At 37.3% G+C, this 20413-nt stretch overlaps 1 protein-coding gene across 18 annotated transcripts in view; it reads left to right on the top strand.

Annotated features, from left to right (window-relative positions):
* Window positions 1-20413, top strand: part of C2CD6 (C2 calcium dependent domain containing 6) — a 186056-nt gene that overhangs the window by 126044 nt on the left and 39599 nt on the right. For 16 of the 18 annotated variants that reach the window (XR_008522960.2, XR_008522956.2, XR_008522954.2 and 13 more), the window contains 2 exons: window positions 11072-11129; window positions 20242-20300. Coding sequence is in view for 9 of the 18 variants with exons in the window: in XM_054549659.2 (XP_054405634.1) it covers window positions 11072-11129; window positions 20242-20300 (117 nt within the window). In the remaining 9 variants the exon portion in view is untranslated. Of the gene's footprint in view, window positions 1-11071; window positions 11130-20241; window positions 20301-20413 lie in introns of those variants that run through there. The other 2 variants (XR_008522961.2, XM_054549655.2) reach the window with 2 other exon arrangements.

Here is a 20413-nt window from a genome sequence, read left to right as displayed (position 1 = left end):
ATGTTTCAGTCTTGGTAGGTTGTATGTGTCCAAGAAATTATCCACTTCTTCTAGGTTTTTCAATTTGTTGGTATATAGTTGTTCATAACAGTGTCTAATGATTCTTTGTATTTCTGTGGTCTCAATTGTTATGCCTTCACTTTCATTTCTAGTTTTATTTATTTAGGTCTTCTCTTTTTCTTAGTCTCACTAAAGGTTTGTTGATTTTTGTTTATCTTTTCAAAAAGCCAACTTTTTGTTTTGTAGACTTTCTGTATTTTTAAAGTCTCAATTTCATTTATTTTTTCTCTGATCTTATTGTTTCTTTTCTTCTAATTTCAGGTTGTTCTTGCTTTTCTAGATCCTTGTGCTGCAGCCCTGCTGCTTGGGAGGGTGGGGTGGCTTTTAGTGGCAGCAGCCACAGGTGTGTGGGTCTCAGCAGTGGCAGCCTGCAGCCATGGAACCTGCAGGCAGGGGAGTCTCTTCTTGGGGCATGTAAAAATGTGTGGTGGTTCTGCTGCTAAGAGCGGTGGGGTCACTGCCAGTGGCTCATGCTTTGGCCCTGGTAGCAGCAGCAAGCCACAGTGGTGGCTGTGGATGAGAGATGTCAGTGGGGCTCTAGGGACGTAAAGATGTATGGGCTGTTGGGCCTCAGGGCAGTCTGGTAGTGGCTGGGCTCTCAAAATAGCACCTTGCCATAGCAGCTTAGGATGTCTGGGACCCAGTGCGAGCTCCCTCTATGGGGCAATACCATTGTACATTCTCCAGGCAGCTCCTCCTGTTAGTCTCAGGGCCTGTGAGGGTCAAAGGGCTCTTCCTTGGCTAGGATTGCAGGAGTCCATGGTGGGAGTGGGGGTCTCTCACCCTTTCCACACATTGGGGAACCTTTCCAGGTCCCAGCCAATCCTGGCTGAGCTGGCTGCCTTGCTTCCCTGCCCTTCCTTGCTTTAGGTGTTTCCTATAACTTCTCTGTTGAATTCCATTGTTCTGTGTTAGATGATCTAGTCAAAGCGTGATTATCTACTCACTATTTTGGTTCCTCTTTTTGAAGGAGGTGAATGTACTAGAAGCCTCTAGTCAGCCATCTTGAAGCTCCTGAGATTGGTCTAGGTTTTACAAATATACATATTTAATCAATCACTCTTTACCTTCTAACAATAGCATAACAACCTTATAAGAGTATATTCCCAATTCCTTCCTCAATTTTTTCTGTTATTGTCATAACATTTGCTTTTACATATGCTAAAAATTATAACGTGTCTCCTTTGGGGACTGAGTTATCTTTTTGCTTTAGACTCTCAGTTATCTTTTAGAGTAATTAAAAATAACAATAATGTCTTTATATTTATCTTCACATTAATCATTTTGGAGATACTAAATTCTTTTCATATATATCATTTCTGGCTATAATCATATTTACTCTGGCTGAAGAACTTCTTTTATGCAGGATATTCTGGTTAAAAGAAGTTCATTTCATGTAGTGTGGGTCTCCTAGGTTTTGTTTGTCCAAAAAAAAGCACTTTATTTATCCTTCATTTTTAAAGGATATTTTCTCTTATATAGAATTCTGTGTTGAGATATTTTTGTTTGTTTTTGAAAGATGTCACTGCCATATTACCTGGCTTGCATAGTTTTAAACAAGAAGTCTGCTGCAGTTCTTGTTTCCTTTATATGTAATGTGTCTTTTGTTTCTGGCTGTCTTCAAGGATTTTTTCTCTTTATGTTTGGTTTTCCACAATTTAAATAATACATATCTACGGGTGTGTGTGTGTGTGTGTGTGTTTGATGGGTGTGTATGCAGGATATTTATTCTGCTTAAGGTTCTCTGAACTTCTTGAATCTATGGTTTGGTGTCCTTCATTATTTTCTTAGAAAACTCTCAGCCATTACTCCTTCAAACATATATTTTTGCCTCGTTCTCTCCTTTCTCTTCTGGGATTCCAATTATATACCTCTTAGCCATTTGATATTGTCCCACAGTTATTGGGTGCTCTGTTCTCTGGTTTGTTTTTTTGGTTTTGGTTTTTTGTTTTTACTGTTTTCCTCTTTGTTTTTTAGTTTGGGTAATTTCTGCTGATACATCTTCAGGTTCACTGATTCTTCCCTTGCCTGTGTCAAGCCTACTCTTGAGCCCATCAAAGGCATTCTTCATCTCAGTTACTGTGTCTTCTATTTCTGTTATTTCATTTGTCACTCTGTATCTCCATTTTCTTCTAAAATTCACCTTCTGTTCATCCAGTCATCCACCATTTTCATTAGAGCCTTTAATATATTAATCTTAACTATTTTTTAAATGCCTGTTGGTAATTCCAACGGTTGCCACATATGTGAGTTTTTTTTAATGTTTTATCTCTTAATAGTGGATTTCCTTTTCTTGCTTTCTTGCATCTTATAATTGTTTCATTGAAAGCCAGACGTCTATATAGAATACTACAGATTAAGGTAAAAGCATTCATAGCAGGAAATGGATATGCTTTTCTTTCCTCATGTGGGGAATTAACTCAATTTAGTAAGGAGTTGAGCTGGGTTTCGGCTCTGTTATTGTTCTCTGTAGTGCACCACTGATTTTATATTCCTCTAGCATTGTCTTGTGCATAGAGTGGGGGCTAATTTGCTGGAGATATTTTTTAAATGTTCCTGTTCTTCTCCAGCTTCTGGCTTTCTCTGTGCATCTCAACCTCAGAGAGCTTTTCTTTCTACACTCTCATCTCTTCCTCAGTACAGGACTGCTGTTGTTTATTATTGGGTTTTAAAGCCTGGCACTGGGAGGCACAGGTTCTCTTTTGTCGTGGTTGTGCCTCTGTCTTGGGCAAGCTCTGTCTTTCAGTGTCTAAGAAATGAGCAATATTTCTGCCTCTTTCTTATGATAGGAGACATGTAATGATCTGGAAACAGAATGGTTTCCTGCCTTTTCCCCAGGGGTAGGTCTTCATTTATGCATTGGGTACAAAAGGGTTTCCACTAACAACTTCAGGCTTTAGCTCCCTAGAGAAGGATGCAGGAGGGGTTTCCCATACTTCCTGTGGCAAGTGGGTGCTCTGCTCCTCTGTCTGCACTCTGATGGAGACTTTCCTTGGCATCCTACCTGGTCTCCAATATTTATGGTAACAACCAGTGGAAGTCTGTGGAGAAGGTCTGTGAGTCAGCACAAAATACTCTTGTGTTTGTGGCTACAAGGGTTTTCATGTTCTAACATTAGCCTACCCTCAGCCTTTAACAATTTGTTATAAAATTTATCTGATTTTTTTTTTTTTTTGAGTCTCGCTGTCATCCAGGCTGGAGTACAGCTAAGATAGCATGATCTTGGCTCACTGCAACCTTCACCTCCCGGGTTCAAGCGATTCTCCAGCCTCAGCCTCCCGAGTGAGTAGCTGGAGTTATAGCCCACAACCACGCCCAGCTAATTTTTGTATTTTTAGTAGAGATGGGGTTTCACCATATTGGCCAGGCTGGTCTCGAACTCTGACCTCAGGTAATCTGCCTGCCTCGGCTTCCCAAAGTGCTGGGATTACATTCTGAGCCACTGCGCCTGGCCTTGAATTCTTCTTAGTTGCACGTTTGGTAAGCCTATCTTCTTCCTGTACTGTGGTTGGGTGAGTCAGTGCATATATCCCATCTATCCTTGGAAGTGCTTGTACTTTCTTAGATTTCAAGTTAATTGGTTGCCCTGTAAAGACAGCTCTAATGGATTCAAAGGTGTTATAATTTTGTAAATTGCCCAACATTTTATTGTTAGGGTGGGGGTTGTGGTATTTTCAACTTTCCGTATCTTGAGAATAAACTTGGAAGTGCCAAATCATTGTTTTTATATTTTCCAGGAGTTCATAGTTGTGGTCCTTGAGAGAGTAGGTCTAATACAAGCTATTCTTCCACTACTAGAAATAAAAACTCTGCCCGCCCTTCCTCCCACCCTTCCTCCCGCCCTTCCTCCCGCCCTTCCTCCCGCCCTTCCTTTAACTTTTTGAGGTAAAATTCACATAACATAAAATTAACTATTGAAAGTGCAAAATTTAGTGGCATTTAATATATTCACAATGTTTTGCAACCACCACTTCTAACTAATTCCCAAATATTTTTATCACCCCAAAAGAAAACCCTCTACCCATTAAACAGTTGTTATCTATTCCCTCATCCCCCAAGCCATTGGAATTACCATTTTGCATGTATCTTTATGGATTTACCTATTCTGAATATTTCATGTTAAATAAATTATACAATATATGACCTTTGTGTCTGACTTCTTTTACTTAGCATAGTGTTTTTGAGGTTCATCATGTTGTAGCAGGTATAAATACTTCATTCTTTTTTAAATTTTTTTTAACTTGACAAAATTAGATACATTTATGGTGTACAACATGATGCTTTGAAACATATATACAGCTGGGTGTGATGGCTCACGCCTGTAATCCCAGCACTTTGGGAAGCTGAGGCAGGCAGATCATGAGGTCAAGAGATAGAGACCATCCTGGCTAACACAGTGAAACTCTGTCTCTGCTAAAAATACAAAAAATTAGCTGGGCGTGGTGGTGCATGCCTGTAGGCCCAGCTACTCAGGAGGCTGAGGCAGGACAGTCGCTTGAACCTGAGAGGCAGAGGTTGCAGTGAGCCAAGATCACGCCATTGCACTCCAGCCTGGGTGACAGAGTGAGACTCCATCTCAAAAAAAAAAAAAAAAAAAAGTATACAATGTGGAATGGCTAAATCAAGCTAAGTAACGTATGCTATTACCTCACATATGATTTTTTTTGTGGTGAGAACACTTAAACTCTACTCTCTTAGGAATTTTCTAGTATACAATACATTGCTATTAGTTATAATCCCCATGTTGTACAGTAGATCTCTCAAACTTATTTTTCCTGTCTCTCTGAAATTTTGTATACTTTGACCAACACCTCCCCAAATCCCCTACCCTCCAGCCCCTGGTAACAACCAACATTCTACTCTCTGCATCTATCTGTTCACCATTGATAGATTTCCACTTATAAATGAGATCATGCAATATTTGTTTTTCTATTCTTGGCTTATTTCACTTAACATACTTTTCTCCAGTTTCCTCCATATTATTGCAAATGACAAAATTTCCTCCTTTTTTAAGGTTGAATAGTATTGGGTATATATACCATATTTTCTTTATTCATTCACCCATTGATGGACACTTAGATTGATTCCATATCTTGGCTATTGTGAGTAATGCTGAAATAAACATGGAATGCATATTCCTTCAACATTCTATTTCCTTGGGGTATACACCCAGTAGTGGGATTGTTGGATCATATGGTAGCTCCACTTTTAGTTTTTTGAGGAACCTCTATGCTTTTTTTCATAACGGCTGTGCTAATTTATATTCCCACCAATAGTGTAGCAAGATTTCCTTGCTCTACATCCTTGGCAACATTTGTTATCGTTAATCTTTTTAATAATAATAGCCATTCTAACTGGTGTGAGGTGATATCTCATTATGGTTTTAATTTGCATTTCCCTGATGATTAGTGTAGTTGAGCACCTTTTCATATATCTGTTGGACATTTGTACGTCTTCTTTGAGAAATGTCTTTTTTTTTTTTTTTTTTGAGACAGAGTCTTGTTCTGTCTCCCAGGCTGGAATGTCATGGCATGATCTTGGCTCACTTACTGCCTGGGTTCAAGCAATTCTCTTGCCTCAGCCTCCCGAGCAGCTGGGATTACAGCCACCCACCACAGGCTATTTCTTTTGTAGTTTTAGGAGAGATGGGGTTTCACCATCTTGGCCAGGCTGGTCTTGAACTCCTGACCTGGTGATCCACCCGCCTTGGCCTCCCAAAGAGCTAGGATTACAGGCGTGAGACACCGCACCCGGCTGAGAAATGTCTATTTTAAGTCCATTTTAAACTTGAGTTGTTTTCTTGTTATTAAGTTGTCTGAGTTCCTTATGTTTTGGATACTAACCCTTTATCAGACATAAAGGTTTAATAGTAATTTGTTTTCCATTTTGTAGACTGTCTCTGCTCTGTTGATTGTTGCCTTTGCTATACAGAAGCTTTTTAGTTTAATGTAATCCCATTTGTCTATTTTATTTCATTGCCTGTACTTTTGGGGTCATATCCAAAAAATTATTGCCCACACCAGTGTAGTTTTAGAGTTTCTGGTCTTACATTTAAGTCTTTAGTCCATTTTTAGTTAATTTTTGTATATGGAGTAAGATAAGGGTCCAATTTCATTCTTCCACATGTGGATACCCAGTTTTCCTATCACCATTTATTAAAGAGACTGTCCTTTCCCCATTGTATGTTCTTGGTACCTTTGTTGAATATTAATTGACTGTAAATGCATGAATTTACTTCTGGGTGCTCTATTGTATTCCATTGTTTTTTGTGTCTGTTGTTATGCCAGTACCATGCTGTTTTGATTATTATGGCTTTGCAGTAGATATTGAAATCTGGTAGCCTCTAGTTTTCTTTTATTTGCTCAGGTTTGCTTTGGCTATTTGGGGTCACTTATGGTTCTATATGAATTTTAGGTGTGTTTTCTTCTCTTTCTGTGAAAAATGTCATTGGAATTTTGATAGCAATGCCTTGAATCTGTAGATTGCTTTGGGTAGTATGTACATTTAAGCAATATTAGTTCTTCGAATTCATGAACACAGATATCTTTCCATTTGAGTCGTCTTTAATTTCTTTTATCAATGTTTTATAGTTTTTGGCATACAGATCCTTTACACTCTTGGTTAAATTAATTTCTAAATGTTTTTGTAGATATTGTGAATGGAATTGTTTTCTTGATTTTTTTTTCAGAGAGTTCCTTGTTAGTGTATAGGAATGCAACTAATTTTTGTGTGTTATTTTATTTCTTGCACCTTTACTGGATTTACTTATTCTAAGTTTTTTATGACATTCTTAGGAATTTTTTAAAATATAAGATCATGTCTGAAAACAGACAATTTAACTTCTTCCTTTCCAATTTGGATTTGTTTATCTTCCTCTTGCCTAATCACTCTAGCTAGAACTTCTAGAGAGAAGTGGAAAGAGTGGACATCCTTGTCTTGTTCCTGATCTTCGAGGAAAAGCTTTCAATTTCACTGTTGAGTATAATGTTAGCTGTGAGTCTGTCATCAAAGTGTGTTGAATTTTGTCAAATGCTTTTTCCACATCTATTGAGATGATCATATGGTTTTGTCCTTAATTCTGTTAATGTGTATACATTTATTGACTTACGTATGTTGAACCATCCTTGCATCCCAGAAATAAATCTCACTTATTCACCATGAATGATGCTTTTAATGTGTTGTTAAATTCAGTTTGCTAATATTTTGTTGAGGATTTTTACACCTATATTGTCAGGGATATTGACATAAATTTATCTTTTTGTAGTGTCCTTGTCTGCCTTAAGTATCAGAGTAGCACTGTCCTTGCAAACTGAGTTTGAAGGTGTTTTCTCCTTTTTAATTTTTTGGAAGCATTTGAGAAGAATTGGAAGTAGTTCATGTTTCGTAGAATTCAGCAGTGAAGCCGTCAGATCTTGGGCATTTCTTTCACAGGAGACTTTTTATTACTGTCTCAATATCCTTACTCATTATTGGTCTGTTCAGGTTTTCTGTTAGTTCATGACTCAGTTTTGATAGGTTGTATGTTTCTAGGAATAGATCAATTTCTTCTAGGTTATCCAATTTATTGGCATCTAATTGTTCATAGTAGACTCATAATCCTTTGTGGTTCTGTGATATCAGTTGTAATGTCTCCTCTTTCATTTCTGATTTTGAGTCTACTCTTTTTTTCTTAATGTAGTTAGAGGTTTGCCAGTTTGATTTTTTTTCAGTAAACCAACGCTTAGTTTCATTGATCTTTTCTACTTTTTTCTAGTCTCAATTGTATTTGTTTCTGCTCTGATCTTTATTATTTCTTCTACTAACTTTGGACTTAGTTTGTTCTTTTTCTATTAATAGTTGCTTTAGGTGTAACATTAGGTTGCTTGAGATTTTTCTTCTTTTTTGATGTAGACATTTATTGCTATAAAGTTTCCTCAAAGAACTGCTTTTGCTGCATCCTATAATTTCTGGTATGTTTTGTGTCTATTTTCATTTGTGTCAGGATATTTTTATAACTTCCCATTTTAGTTTCTTCTTTGATCTATTGATTGTTCAGGGACATGTTTAATTTCCACATATTGGTAAATTTTCCAAAAATTCTCTTGTAATTCATCTCTGGTTTCATACAATTGTCATCAGAAAACACAGTTGATATGATTTCAATCTTATGTATTAGTTAAGACTTGTTTTGTGGCTTGACATATGATCTATCCTGGAGAATGTTCTGTGTGTGCTGGGAAAGAATGTATATGCTGCTGCTGTTGGGTGGAATGTTCTGTATATGCCTTTTAGTTCCATTTGGTCTAAAGTGTAGCTCAAGCCTAATGTTTCTGTCTTAATTTTCTGTCTGAATTATCTGTCCAGTGTTGAAAGTGGGGTATTACTGAAGTCCTCTACTATTTTTTCTTTTTTTAAAGCTAGTCAAGTGAAGCAGTTGGGGTGGAGAAGAAACAAAGGAATCTGTAACCAGTTGTGATCAATTAGTTGAAAGCACTATTGCATTCAGACCAGCCTGAAGTCCTCTACTGTTGTTGTATTGTAGTCTACCTCTTTCTTCAGATCTATTAATATTTGCTTTATATTTAACTATTCTAATTTTGGGTGCATATATATTTACAATTGTTATATTCTCTGATGAACTGACCCTTTTATAATTATATAATGACCTCCTTTGTCTCTTTCACAGTTTGTGACTTAAAGTCTGGTTTCTTTGACATAACTATAGTTACTCCTGCTCTTATTTCCATTTGCCTGGAATATCTTTTTACATCCTGTCACTTTCAGTCTATGTGTGTTCTTAAAGCTGAAGTGGGTCTCAGGTAACATATAATTGGGTCTTGTGTTTTTAAATGATTCAAGTCATTCTATGTGTTTTAATTGGAGAATTTAATCCATTTACATTCAAAGCAATTATTTATAGGTAAGAACTTACTACTGCCACTTTGTTAATTGTTTTGTGGTTGTTTCGTAGATCCTTTATTTCTTTATTCCTGTCTCCCTTTATTATTGGATGATTTTTTTTATAATATATGCTTGGAGTACTTACTTTTTATCCTTTTTTAATCTATGGATTTTGCTTTTCTTAGTTACCATGAAGCTTACATAAGTTATAGTTTTAACAGGCTATTTAAGCTGATAACTTAACTTAGTATTATTTTTTAAAATACAACTACAGTTTTTCCCCACTTGCCTCCATTTCCAGAGTTCTTTATCTGTTCATATGAGTTCAAAGTACTATCTAGGGTCCTTTCCTTTCATCCTGAAAAACTCCCTTGGCAATTCTTTTAGGGCAGGTCTACACTAGGGCAAACTCCCTAAGTTTTTGTTAATCTTAGGAGTTAACTTAATTTCTTCTTCATTTTTGCTGGTTATAGGATTCTTGGTTGACAGATCTTTTTTTTCAGCACTTTGTCATTCCACTGCCGTCTTAAACAGTTTCTGATAAAAATTGATAAAAAATGGCTAGTAATCTTATTGAAGATAACTTTTTTATAAGTCACTCCTCTGTTCCTGCAAATTCACTCTTCATCTTTTGGCAGTTTTATTATATAACATGTCTGCTGTGATGCACTTTGAGTTTATCCTCATTGGAGTTCTTTGAGCTTCTTTGATGTACTGAATTATGACATTCATCAAATTTGGGAAATGTTTGGCTGTAAATTCTTCAAATATTCTTTCTTTCTCTTTTCCTGTGACTCTCATAATGTGTACGTTGGCACACTTGGTGGTTGTCCCATAGGTCATTTAGGCTCTGTTCACTTTTCTTCATTCATTTTTCTTTCTGCTCCTCATTCTGGATAATTTCAAAAGTCCTATGTTCAAGTTCACAGATTCTCTCTTGTCTGCTTTAATCTGCAGTTGAAGCCCTTGAATAAATCTTTCATTTCAGTTATTACACTTTCTAATGTAGAATTTATATTTTTTAAAAAATTTTCTTCTTTATTGATAGTCTCTTTTTTTGCATACATTGTTTGCTTAGCTTCCTTTTGTACTTTGTCAGCTCTTTAAGCATATTTAGGAAAGTTGTTTTAAAATCTTTGTCTTGTAAATCCAAAGTCCTGGCTTCTGCAGGAAAGATTTCTGTTTATGTTTTCCTGTGAATGGGCCATATTTTATTTTTGTATGTCTTGTAATTTTCTGGTGAAAATTGGGCATTTCAAATATTATAGTGTGGTAACTCTGAAAATATCCCCCTTCCCCAGGGGTTGCTATTGTTGATTGCTGAGGGCTACAATTACCTATCTGTTTAATGACTTATGTAAACTATTTTTGCAAAGACTGTATTCTTTGTTTGTGGTGGGTCTGTGGTCTGATCCATTATCCAAGTGATCAGCCAGTGAACTGACAGAGCTTTCCACAAACACCAGAATTCATCCACCCTCTTTTTTTTATTAAGCAGCGCCCTGTTAGCTGCAAGTTTTGGATTATATTCTGGAGTTCTGAGATCATTGATCTGTCAGTCATTGACAATTTATATTTATTTCAGTGGAGGGACTGATTTTTGGACATCCTATTCCATCATTTTCTGTGATGTCACTTACACCTTCTTTTTTGATATATTTTTTCTTTGATATTAATCTTTTTATTTTCATATATTCTTTAAATTTCTGTTTTTGTTTCCTGGGGCTCAGGGAATAAGAGGTTCACGACATGCAAAGTAATATGTGTTTTCTTTTAATGCTTGATGTTTCCTAGCTTGACAACCTGCTAATACATTTCATCCATGCATCTATATCCATAGAATAAATATCCATGATATTTATTCTATCAATAAAGAATAAAATTTTTAAAAAATATATGAATTCTACATTAGAAAGTGTAATAACTGAAATGAAAGATTTATTCAAGGGCTTCAACCAGTTGCACAGGTTAAATTGTAAATAAATTCTACTCCTCATATAAGAGAAAGCAAAAGGAGAACATTCAATCTCATTTTATCATTTATAACCAACAATAATACTAAGTTTAAAAACTATACTGATATTTAATTATTTTTTTTCTATTCACTTTCTCTTCTCTGTTTTTATTTCAGGATCCATATTTTCCACCTCAAAAAATGAGTGAATATGTAATAGGCCCTTATTTTGTAGGTAAGATCTTATTTATATATAAATTATTGTAATTTTCAAAAACTTATTCAGTGAAATTGGGAATATGAACTCATAAAATAATTATTATCAAGACCTTCTTTCAAAAGGTAAATTATACTATGATGACTTTTGATTATTGGCATGAAAACCTGTGGAATTATAGTATCAGCAGAAAATCAAGGAAAGCAAAATACAGGTGGCCTTAAAATCTGGAAACCTAGATATTTTACCAGTTTTATGATATTAGTAAACCAATTATTATATTTATTTATCTGTGTTTCCAAACTTTTTGTCTGCACCATGAATCTTTCTAGTCAGAAGTTTTCTCTAATTCAAGAAGTTGTTCAGTGACCTTATGAAGACACATTTAATGTATCACCCAGCATCATAATAAAAATATTTAACAACGAATATACCATAAGCCTGGCAAACCAGATTACACAGTTCTGTTGGATGAGTTCTGGAGGCCCACTGCTGTGCCATGTTAGAGTTGAGGGAAATGGAAGATTCCTAAGGGAATCAAGGTAGTCAGAACAATATATGTAAAGTGACACTTGAACATCTTGAGGTAGCAACTTTTTTTGTTTGTTTACTTTAAGTTCTGGGATACATGTGCAGAACATGCAGGTTTGTTACATAGGTATTCATTTGCCATGGTGGTTTGCTGCACCCATCAACCCGTCATCTAGGCTTTAAGCCCTGCATGCATTAGGTATTTGTCCTAATTCTCTCTCACCTCTTGCCCCTGACCCTTCGACAGGCCCCAGTATGTGATGTTCCCCTCCCTGTGTCCATTTGTTCTCCTTGTTCAGCTCCCACTTATGAGTGAGAACATGTGGTGTTTGGTTTTCCTTTCCTGTGTTAGTTTGCTGAGGATGGTTTCCAGCTTCATCCATGTCCCTGCAAAGGACGTGAACCCATTCTTTTTCATGGCTGTACAGTATTCCATGGTGTATATGTGCCACATTTTCTTTATCCAGTCTATCATTGATGGGCATTTGGGTTGGTTCCAAGTCTTTGCTATTATAAATAGTGCTGCAATAAACATGTCGTGTACATATGTTTTTGTAGTAGAATGATTTATAATCCTTTGGGTATATACCTGGTAACGGGATTGCTGGGTCAAATGGTATTTCTGGTGCTAGATCCTTGAGGAATTGATACACTGTCTTCCACAAAGGTTGAACTAGTTTACATGCCCACCAACAATGTAAAAGCGTTCCTATTTCTCCACAGCCTCACCAGCATCTGTTGTCTCCTGACTTTTTAATGATTGCCATTCTAACTAGCATGAGATGGTATCTCAATGTGGTTTTGACTTCATTTCTCTAATGATCAGTGATGATGAGCTTTTTTTCATGTTTGTTGGCTGCATAAATGTCTTCTTTTGAGAAGTGTCTGTTGATATCCTTTGACCACTTTTTGAAGGGGTCATTTTTTTCTTGTAAATTTAAGTTCCTTTTAGATTCTGGATATTAGACCCTTGTCAGATGGATAGATTGCAAAAAATTTCTCCCATTCTGTAGGTTGTCTGTTCACCCTGATGATAGTTTCTTTTGCTGTGCAGAAGCTCTTTAGTTTAATTAGATCCCATTTGTCAATTTTGGCTTTTGTTGCAATTGCTTTTGGTGTGTTAGTCATGAAGTCTTTGCCCATGCCTATGTCCTGAATGGTACTGTCTAGGTTTTCTTCTAGGGTTTTTATGGTTTTAGGTCTTACATTTAAGTCTTTAATCCATCTTGAGTTAATTTTTGTATAAGGTGTAAGGAAGGGATCCAGTTTCTGTTTTCTGCATATGGCTAGCCAGCTTTCTCAGCACAGTTTATTAAATAGGGAATCCTTTCCCCATTGCTTGTTTTTGTCAGGTTTGTTGAATATCAGATGGTTGTAGATGTGTGGTATTATTTCTGAGGTCTCTAATCTGTTCCATTGATCTATATATCTGTTTTGGTACCAGTACCATGCTGTTTTGGTTACTGTAGCCTTGTAGTATAGTTTGAAGTAGGTAGCATGATGCCTCTAGCTTTGTTCTTTTTGCTTAGGATTGTCTTGGCTATATGGGCTCTTTTTTGGTTCCATATTATATTTAAAGCAGTTTTTTTCAATTCTGCAAAGAAAGTCTATGATGGCTTGATGGGAATTGCATTGAATCTGTCAATTGCTTTGAGCAGTATGGCCATTTTCACCATATTGATTCTTCCTATCCATGAGCATGGAATGTTTTTCCATTTGTTGTGTCCTCTCTTATTTCCTTTAGCAGTGGTTTGTAGTTCTCCTTGAAGAGGTCCTCACATCCCTTGTAAGTTGTATTCCTAAGTATTTTATTCTCTTTCTAGCAATTGTGAATGGGAGTTCCCTCATGATTTGGCTCTCTGCTTGTCTATTATTGGTGTATAGGAATGCTTGTGATTTTTGCACATTGATTTTGTATCCTGAGACATTGCTGAAGTTGCTTATCAGCTTAAGGAGTTTCTAGGCTGAGATGATGGGGTTTTCTAAATATACAATCATGTCATCTGTAAACAGAAACAATTTGACTTCCTCTCTTCCTATTTGAATACCTTTATTTCTTTCTCTTGCCTGATTGCCCTGGCCAGAACTTCTAATACTATGTTGAATAGGAGTGGTGAGAGAGGGCATCCTTGTCTTGTGCCGGTTTTCAAAGGGAATGGTTCCCACTTTTGCCCATTCAGTATGATATTGGCTATGGGTTTACCATAAATAGCTCTTATTATTTTAAGAAATGGTCCATCAATACCTAGTTTATTGAGAGTTTTTAGCATGAAGGATGTTGAATTTTATTGAAGGACTTTTCTGCATCTATTGAGATAATCATGTGGTTTTTGTCACTAGTTCTGTTTGAGGTAGCAACTTTTTACCAGTTAGTATAACAGTGTTTTACTATTCTTGCAATTGGGACTGTCACAACTGTGTAGTGACTGGATAACCATTTAGAACAGACTGAAGTAATCTAGTTAAAATGAAGAGAAAATAGTAAGATAGCTGAAACACCACTTGCTATAGAAGGAAGATGATCAAGCAATCACATATCTTTGTAATATATAAGCATTCTTGAGTTATAGAGAGAACATTCCAATTAAGGACTTACGGGTAAAAGAATCAAAGGAAAGTGTGATTGAGAAGTATAGTTTTAGAATAAAGTTCCCAAATGGAAATTTTAGCTTAGCTTGAATAGTAGAATGCAGAGAAATAAAGGATTTTTAACATGATTAGAATTTAATGCTTTAGCCATATTCACACATCTGTTTCATACAGTCATACCAGTTCTAAGAACATACACTGTGATGCAGAAAGCTATTTTAGAATGTAGGATGTCAGTCTCAGGAACTAATACTTTAAATGCTAGGAAAATTTTAAGCTATTTAATCCCCAGTGATTCTGGTGAGGGCTCAGAAAAGGAAGAGAGCTGTAGGAAAAGTCTGAAACTTCTTAGGGATTACATAAGTGGTTGCTATGAGAATGATGGTTGAAATACAGACCCGAAAGGCAATTCTGATGAGGTTTCAGGTGGGAATGAGGATCCAGGTATTGGAAACTGGAGTAAAGGTTATCCTGTTATAAAGTAGCAGAGAATTTAGCTAAATTGTCTCCATGCCTGAGGGCTTTATAGAAGGCAGAATTAAGAGTGATGAACAAGGCTATTTGGTGAAAGAAATTTCTAAGCAAAACGTTGAAGGAGCTCCATGATTTCTTTTAACTGCATACAGTAAAATGTAAGAGAAGATAAAGATTTAAAGATAAAATTTATAATTAAAAGGGAGGCAGAAAGGAAAGATTTTAAAAATTGACAGCCCAGCCAATGTAAAGAACGGAAATGCATGTTTAGGAAAGCAAACCAAAGGTGTTGCCAAGTTGCTGTTTGCTAACAAAATTAGCATGACTAGTAGGGAGCCAGGTGATATTCATCAATAAAATGGAAGAATGACCCAGAAGGCATTTCAGAGATCTTAAAGGCAAACTAGGAACTTGAGGGCAAGGTTTCCAGAGAGGAGCCCATGGGACCTCAACATTCAATCTCTGTGTCACCTCAAGTGTCTGATCCCCACATTTTAGCAAAAGGCTTCTTGGACACCCTAGCAATGGCTTAAGCCAACCTGGGTGCAGCTCATGTTTTCACTCCATAGGGTACAAGTGGTAAGTCTTGGTGGCATTCATATGGTGCTAATTCTGCAGGTGCACACAGTTCATGAGCTACCTCCACCTAGATTTCAAAGGATATTGTTGACAGCCTGGGGGTCCAGGCAGAAACTTGTTGCAGGGGTCAAGCTTTTGTAGAGAGCTACAGTGAGGGCAATGTCCAGCAGACAGTTGAGGTTTGGGCTCTCGCAGAGACATCAGAACTGTAGAGCTACTCACATGCAACGCCAGCCTGGGAGAGCGGCCGGCAAAAGACCCTAACCCATTAGAGGTGCTATTTGGGCTAAGCCTAGCAAAGCTGTGGGAATGCGGCTGCCTGAGGCCTTAGGGGCCCAACCCCTGCCCCAGTGTGCCCAGAAGGTGGGACACGGAGTCAAGAAAGATTATTCTGGAGGCTTAAGATTTGATGTGCACTCCATTGGATTTTGGACTTACTTGTGAGCATTAACCTCTTTCTTCTTGTCTATTCCTCCCTTTTGCAATGAGAATGTCTCTTCCATGCCTGTCCCACCATTGTATTTTGGAAACAGGTAACTTGTTTAATTTCACAGGCTGACAGCTAGAAGGGAATTTACCTCAGGATAAATTGTGCCTGACTGTTGCCCATATCTGATTTTGATGAGACTCTGGACCTTTGAGTTGGTGCTGGAATGAGTTAAGAATTTGTAGCTATTGGGATGGAATGAATGTATTTTGCATGTAAGAAGAACATGAGTTTTGAAGGGCCAGAGGTAAAATGTTATGGTTCGAATATATCCCTCAAAAGCATGTGTTTGAAATGTAATGCCCAATGCAACAGTGTTGGGAGGTGGGACCTTTAAGAGGTGATTAGTTCAAGAGATCTTCACCCTCATGAATGGATTAATGCCATTATCACAGCAGTGGATTATCAGCAAGCGTGGGTTCCTTATAAAGGATGCATTTGGCCCTATTTGTCTCTTGCCCTCTCTTGTCCTCTTGCCTTCCACCAAGGGAATAACACTGTTAGAAGGCTATTGCCAGATGCTGGCACCTTGATATTGGACTATCCAGCTTCTAAAACTAAGAAATAAATTTCTGTTCCTTATAAAATACCCAGTCTCAGATATTCTTTATGGCAGCACAGAACAGTTGAAGACAGATACCCATAAAGCTTTTGTTTTAATATCCTTTGGATTCTTCAAACCATAGGAAGACTTTTGGAATAAATCTGATAGAATAAGCTTATTCTATTATTTCTAACTACTCATTGGAAGGGGGAGATTATTCTATCAAGTAATAAAAAATGTTAATGAGGGTATAGAGTAGATCCCATCCCTGCTTTACCACTAACTAGTTCTGTGACCTTAGACAATCATTTGTCTTATAAAAGCATTACTTTCCCAATTTTAAAAATAAGAGTAAACTAGATACCAAGAATAAATATTTCAATGTTTCTTTGTAATTGCATTATATTGCCTTATTTGGTCTTTAAAACTTTGTAAATGCTACACATAGATTAAATTATTTAATTTTCATACAACCCTGTAAGGTTGACACTATGAACCTACTTTTACATATGAGGCAACAAAGACATTTTGGAAAGTCTGAGTAATTTGAAAATTTATAAAAGATGTCTATGAAACAAGCCAGTTGTCCAGTTTCCTCTGAAGAGTCTCTGTAAGCAATGTCCAGTCTATGGTGTATCTAAAATTTAAAATAAATACTTGGGAGGGGAAAACAGGGCCTGTTTTCTTACTGCTCACCACTATCTTGCTCTTGGGCAGGTCATTAACTTTTCTGGAATTTTTCTCATCTTTAAAATGAGAGAGGTGGCCGGGCACGGTGGCTCACTCCTGTAATCCCAGCGCTTTGGGAGGCCAAGGCGGGTGGATCATGAGGTCAGGAGATTGAGACCACGGTGAAACCCCGTCTCTACTAAAAATACAAAAAATTAGCCGGGCGTAGTGGCGGGCGCCTGTAGTCCCAGCTACTTGGGAGGCTGAGGCAGGAGAATGGCGTGAACCCAGGAGGCGGAGCTTGCAGTGAGCTGAGATTGCGCCACTGCACTCCAGCCTGGGTGACAGAGCAAGACTCCGTCTCAAAAAAAAAAAAAAAAAAAAAAAAAAATGAGAAAGGTAGTTTCAAGACTGTTGGATTGTCTATTACTCTAAACATCTATATTCCTAAAATTATATCTGAACAGAGCCTTTAAAAACTATATAAATAAGATTTCAAAATATATATGTAAAATGTTTTTTGTCATACTTTGCATTATACTTTTCCATTTACTCATGCAGACCAGTCCTATACAATTAACCCAATAAATTATATACATTATATAATTATATTACATAAAATGTATTTACATTATATAAAATGAAATCAATGCATTAAAGAGTTTAGTAGTGCTCACATCACACTCTTGTTGATTCCTAGAATTATCATTACCTGTAAGCAAATTAGAGGTGTGTGCCTAGTCCCGTTACTTTGAAGCTACTTTCATAAAGACCCTCCGACTCCTGGTATTTATGCACATATATTTTAGCCTAGGCTGACAAGTCATTGAAGATCTTGGTCATTCCACTCCCTGCTTTGTCATTGTCTTAGTTTGTTACATAAGATTCCTCTCTAGGGACATGAATTCTTTAGGAAATCCAGAATTATTCATGAAAGATATCTAGAATGTAAAGTGTCTGCAGAGTGTTACAGAGTTGGGTATCTATAGCAAATGTATGATGGAAGATTACCCAAATGACTGCTAGAAGACAGGCTAAAATGAGGTAGTCCCAAGAAAGATAAGTAAAGCAATTTTTTTAATACTTCCAGTGAAGCACAGCTTTGAATAATGTACATAATCTTTAGCAGTCACAGAAAAGGACAGAAGCACCAGGAGTTCAATGATAAAATTTAAAAAAAAATTTTTGACTTTTTGATTTATTTTTTGAACTAACATTAAGAGCCAGAGTCAAAACTAGAAGTACCAAATACAAACATTTACTATAATCTGTCTAAAAGACAGTATCTTATGTACATAAAAGTACAGAGCATGGTGACATTTAACTTTAATCACTTAATGTATGCATTTCAACATTACTATTAAACATAGTAGTTGGTCATTAGGTGACAGATCCAGGGGTGCAGTGTGTCAGGGGTCAGAGGATAGGGGGTAGTAATGATAGCAATGTCGACCTAAAAGGAAAAAGTGCAGGCAAAATTATATTGGTAGACAGTTTATTTGGGCCAAGCTTGAGGACAGCAACCCAGGAGCTTAGATTCAAGTTGCCCTGAATATACACTCCAATTAGCTGCGGTTATAAGGGTATTTTTAAAGGAAAAGAAGAGGCAGTTTCTAAGTTGTTTACCAAAAATTTCCATTAAAATAACATAAGGTATAGATTGGCTATACATTTTTTGTTAGTATTACAAATTTCTGAAACATGAAGATAGTGAGTGAGGGAGCTAACCAGCAATTGCCCCCAAGCATGGGCGTGGAAGCTGGGGGGTGGGGGTGGGGGCAGTCATGACTGAAGTCTCATATTCATGTTTCTCTGGGCCTAATAAATTTTTCGTATCTTACATAGCTCAGACTCTGACCTATTTTTCTTTTCTCAGTAACAATATCAACAAAATTACATTTGTGCTGCTTATATTCCAGACACAGTGTTATTACATGCCTTAACCCTGTCAACTGAAGAATCACAATGTTCATAAATTTTGGAAAAAAATAGCTTTATTTCTTAAAAAGGGTTGCAGCCTGTAGGTTGGCCAACCACATGCTGGGAAGCATAACCTTGGGCAGAAGCTGGAAGCAGACAGTTGTTGTTTTTTTTTTTTTTTTTTTTTGAGATGGAGTCTCGTTCTGTCACCCAGGCTGGAGTGCGATGGCATGATCTCAGCCCACTGCAACCTCTGCCTCCCGGGCTCAAGTGATCCTCCTGCCTCAGCCTCCTGAGTAGCTGGGACTACAGGCACACGCCACCACGCCCAGCTATTTTTTTTATTTTTAGTAGAGACAGGGTTTCACCATGTTGGCCAGAATGGCCTCAATCTCTTGACTTCGTGATCCACCCACCTCGGCCTTCCGAAATGCTGGGATTACAGGCGTAGGCCACCGTGCCCAGGCTGAAGCAGGCACTTTGAAAGAGGAAAGGATGGGAGAGGAATTTGTGCTAAACAGGTTGGCTATGTATTTAACAGGTTATAGGAGGAGCTGTGAATATTAGTGACAAGTGGGACATGTGCATGCATAGTAAGCAAACATACATGCTACATTCTTCCTATGTTCATGTTGGGCTGAAGACTTAACATTTAAATGCATTAAAATTAGACTCCATACATCAAAAGGTGAAATGGAGGACACAGAGGCATCCTGTGTGCAGTCTCTGTAAACTGGCCAGAACCAGCCCATGGTGTTGGTGAGGGCGGCGGGGAGTCTCTTATCAAGAAAGAATGCTGATCAGTTGCTGTGTCAAAATTGCAAAAGGGAGGAGCAGCAACAGGCAGCTGGCTGAAATCAGTGGTGGAATAAATCTTGTGAAAGGGCTGGTTTCTGTTTAACCATTAGGAAAGAAAGCCTAATGGTGGTTAGCAAAGGAAGGGGTATAACAAGGCATGACCAACCTCCCATCCCATCATGGCTGGGATTTTAAGGTTTATCTGGGGTCCACTGGCCAAGAAGGGGGTCTGCTCAGTTGGTTGCAGGGCTGAGGATTTAATTTTTGTTTCTCAGGCATTAAATCACACAACAACCCTTATAGGGAGGATCTTCATCTTTTGACAAATGAGGAAACTGAGGCTGAAGGAGGCCAAATGACTTGTCCAAAGTTAGTCACATAGTCACAGAAACTATTTGAGTCCAAGCAGTCTCCTCCAGAGCCTGTGCTCTTAACTGTGCTGTCATAATCACTAATTAAAGATGTGTCTGTAAAATACACTTGTCAAATGTCACAAGTGTCAGCTTATCTACATAATCATTTTCTTCATTCTTTTTCAGATGGGTTAATACAAGATAAGCCCTATGGACAGAAAAATGCAAATAGAAAGGGAAAAGCAGTAAGTAGATTGATATAGCCTTTAAAAACCATTTTTAAAGGATATACCATTTAGGAGCATCCTAAATGTTAGCATTTTACATTGTTTTGAATTAATATTTACTGACAGTATTC

Source organism: Pongo abelii, chromosome 11, assembly GCF_028885655.2.
Source record: "Pongo abelii isolate AG06213 chromosome 11, NHGRI_mPonAbe1-v2.0_pri, whole genome shotgun sequence".
Classification (NCBI taxonomy): Eukaryota; Metazoa; Chordata; class Mammalia; order Primates; family Hominidae; genus Pongo; species Pongo abelii.
The sequence above is the reverse complement of the archived record's forward strand: the minus strand, read 5'-3'. Positions and strand labels throughout refer to the sequence as shown.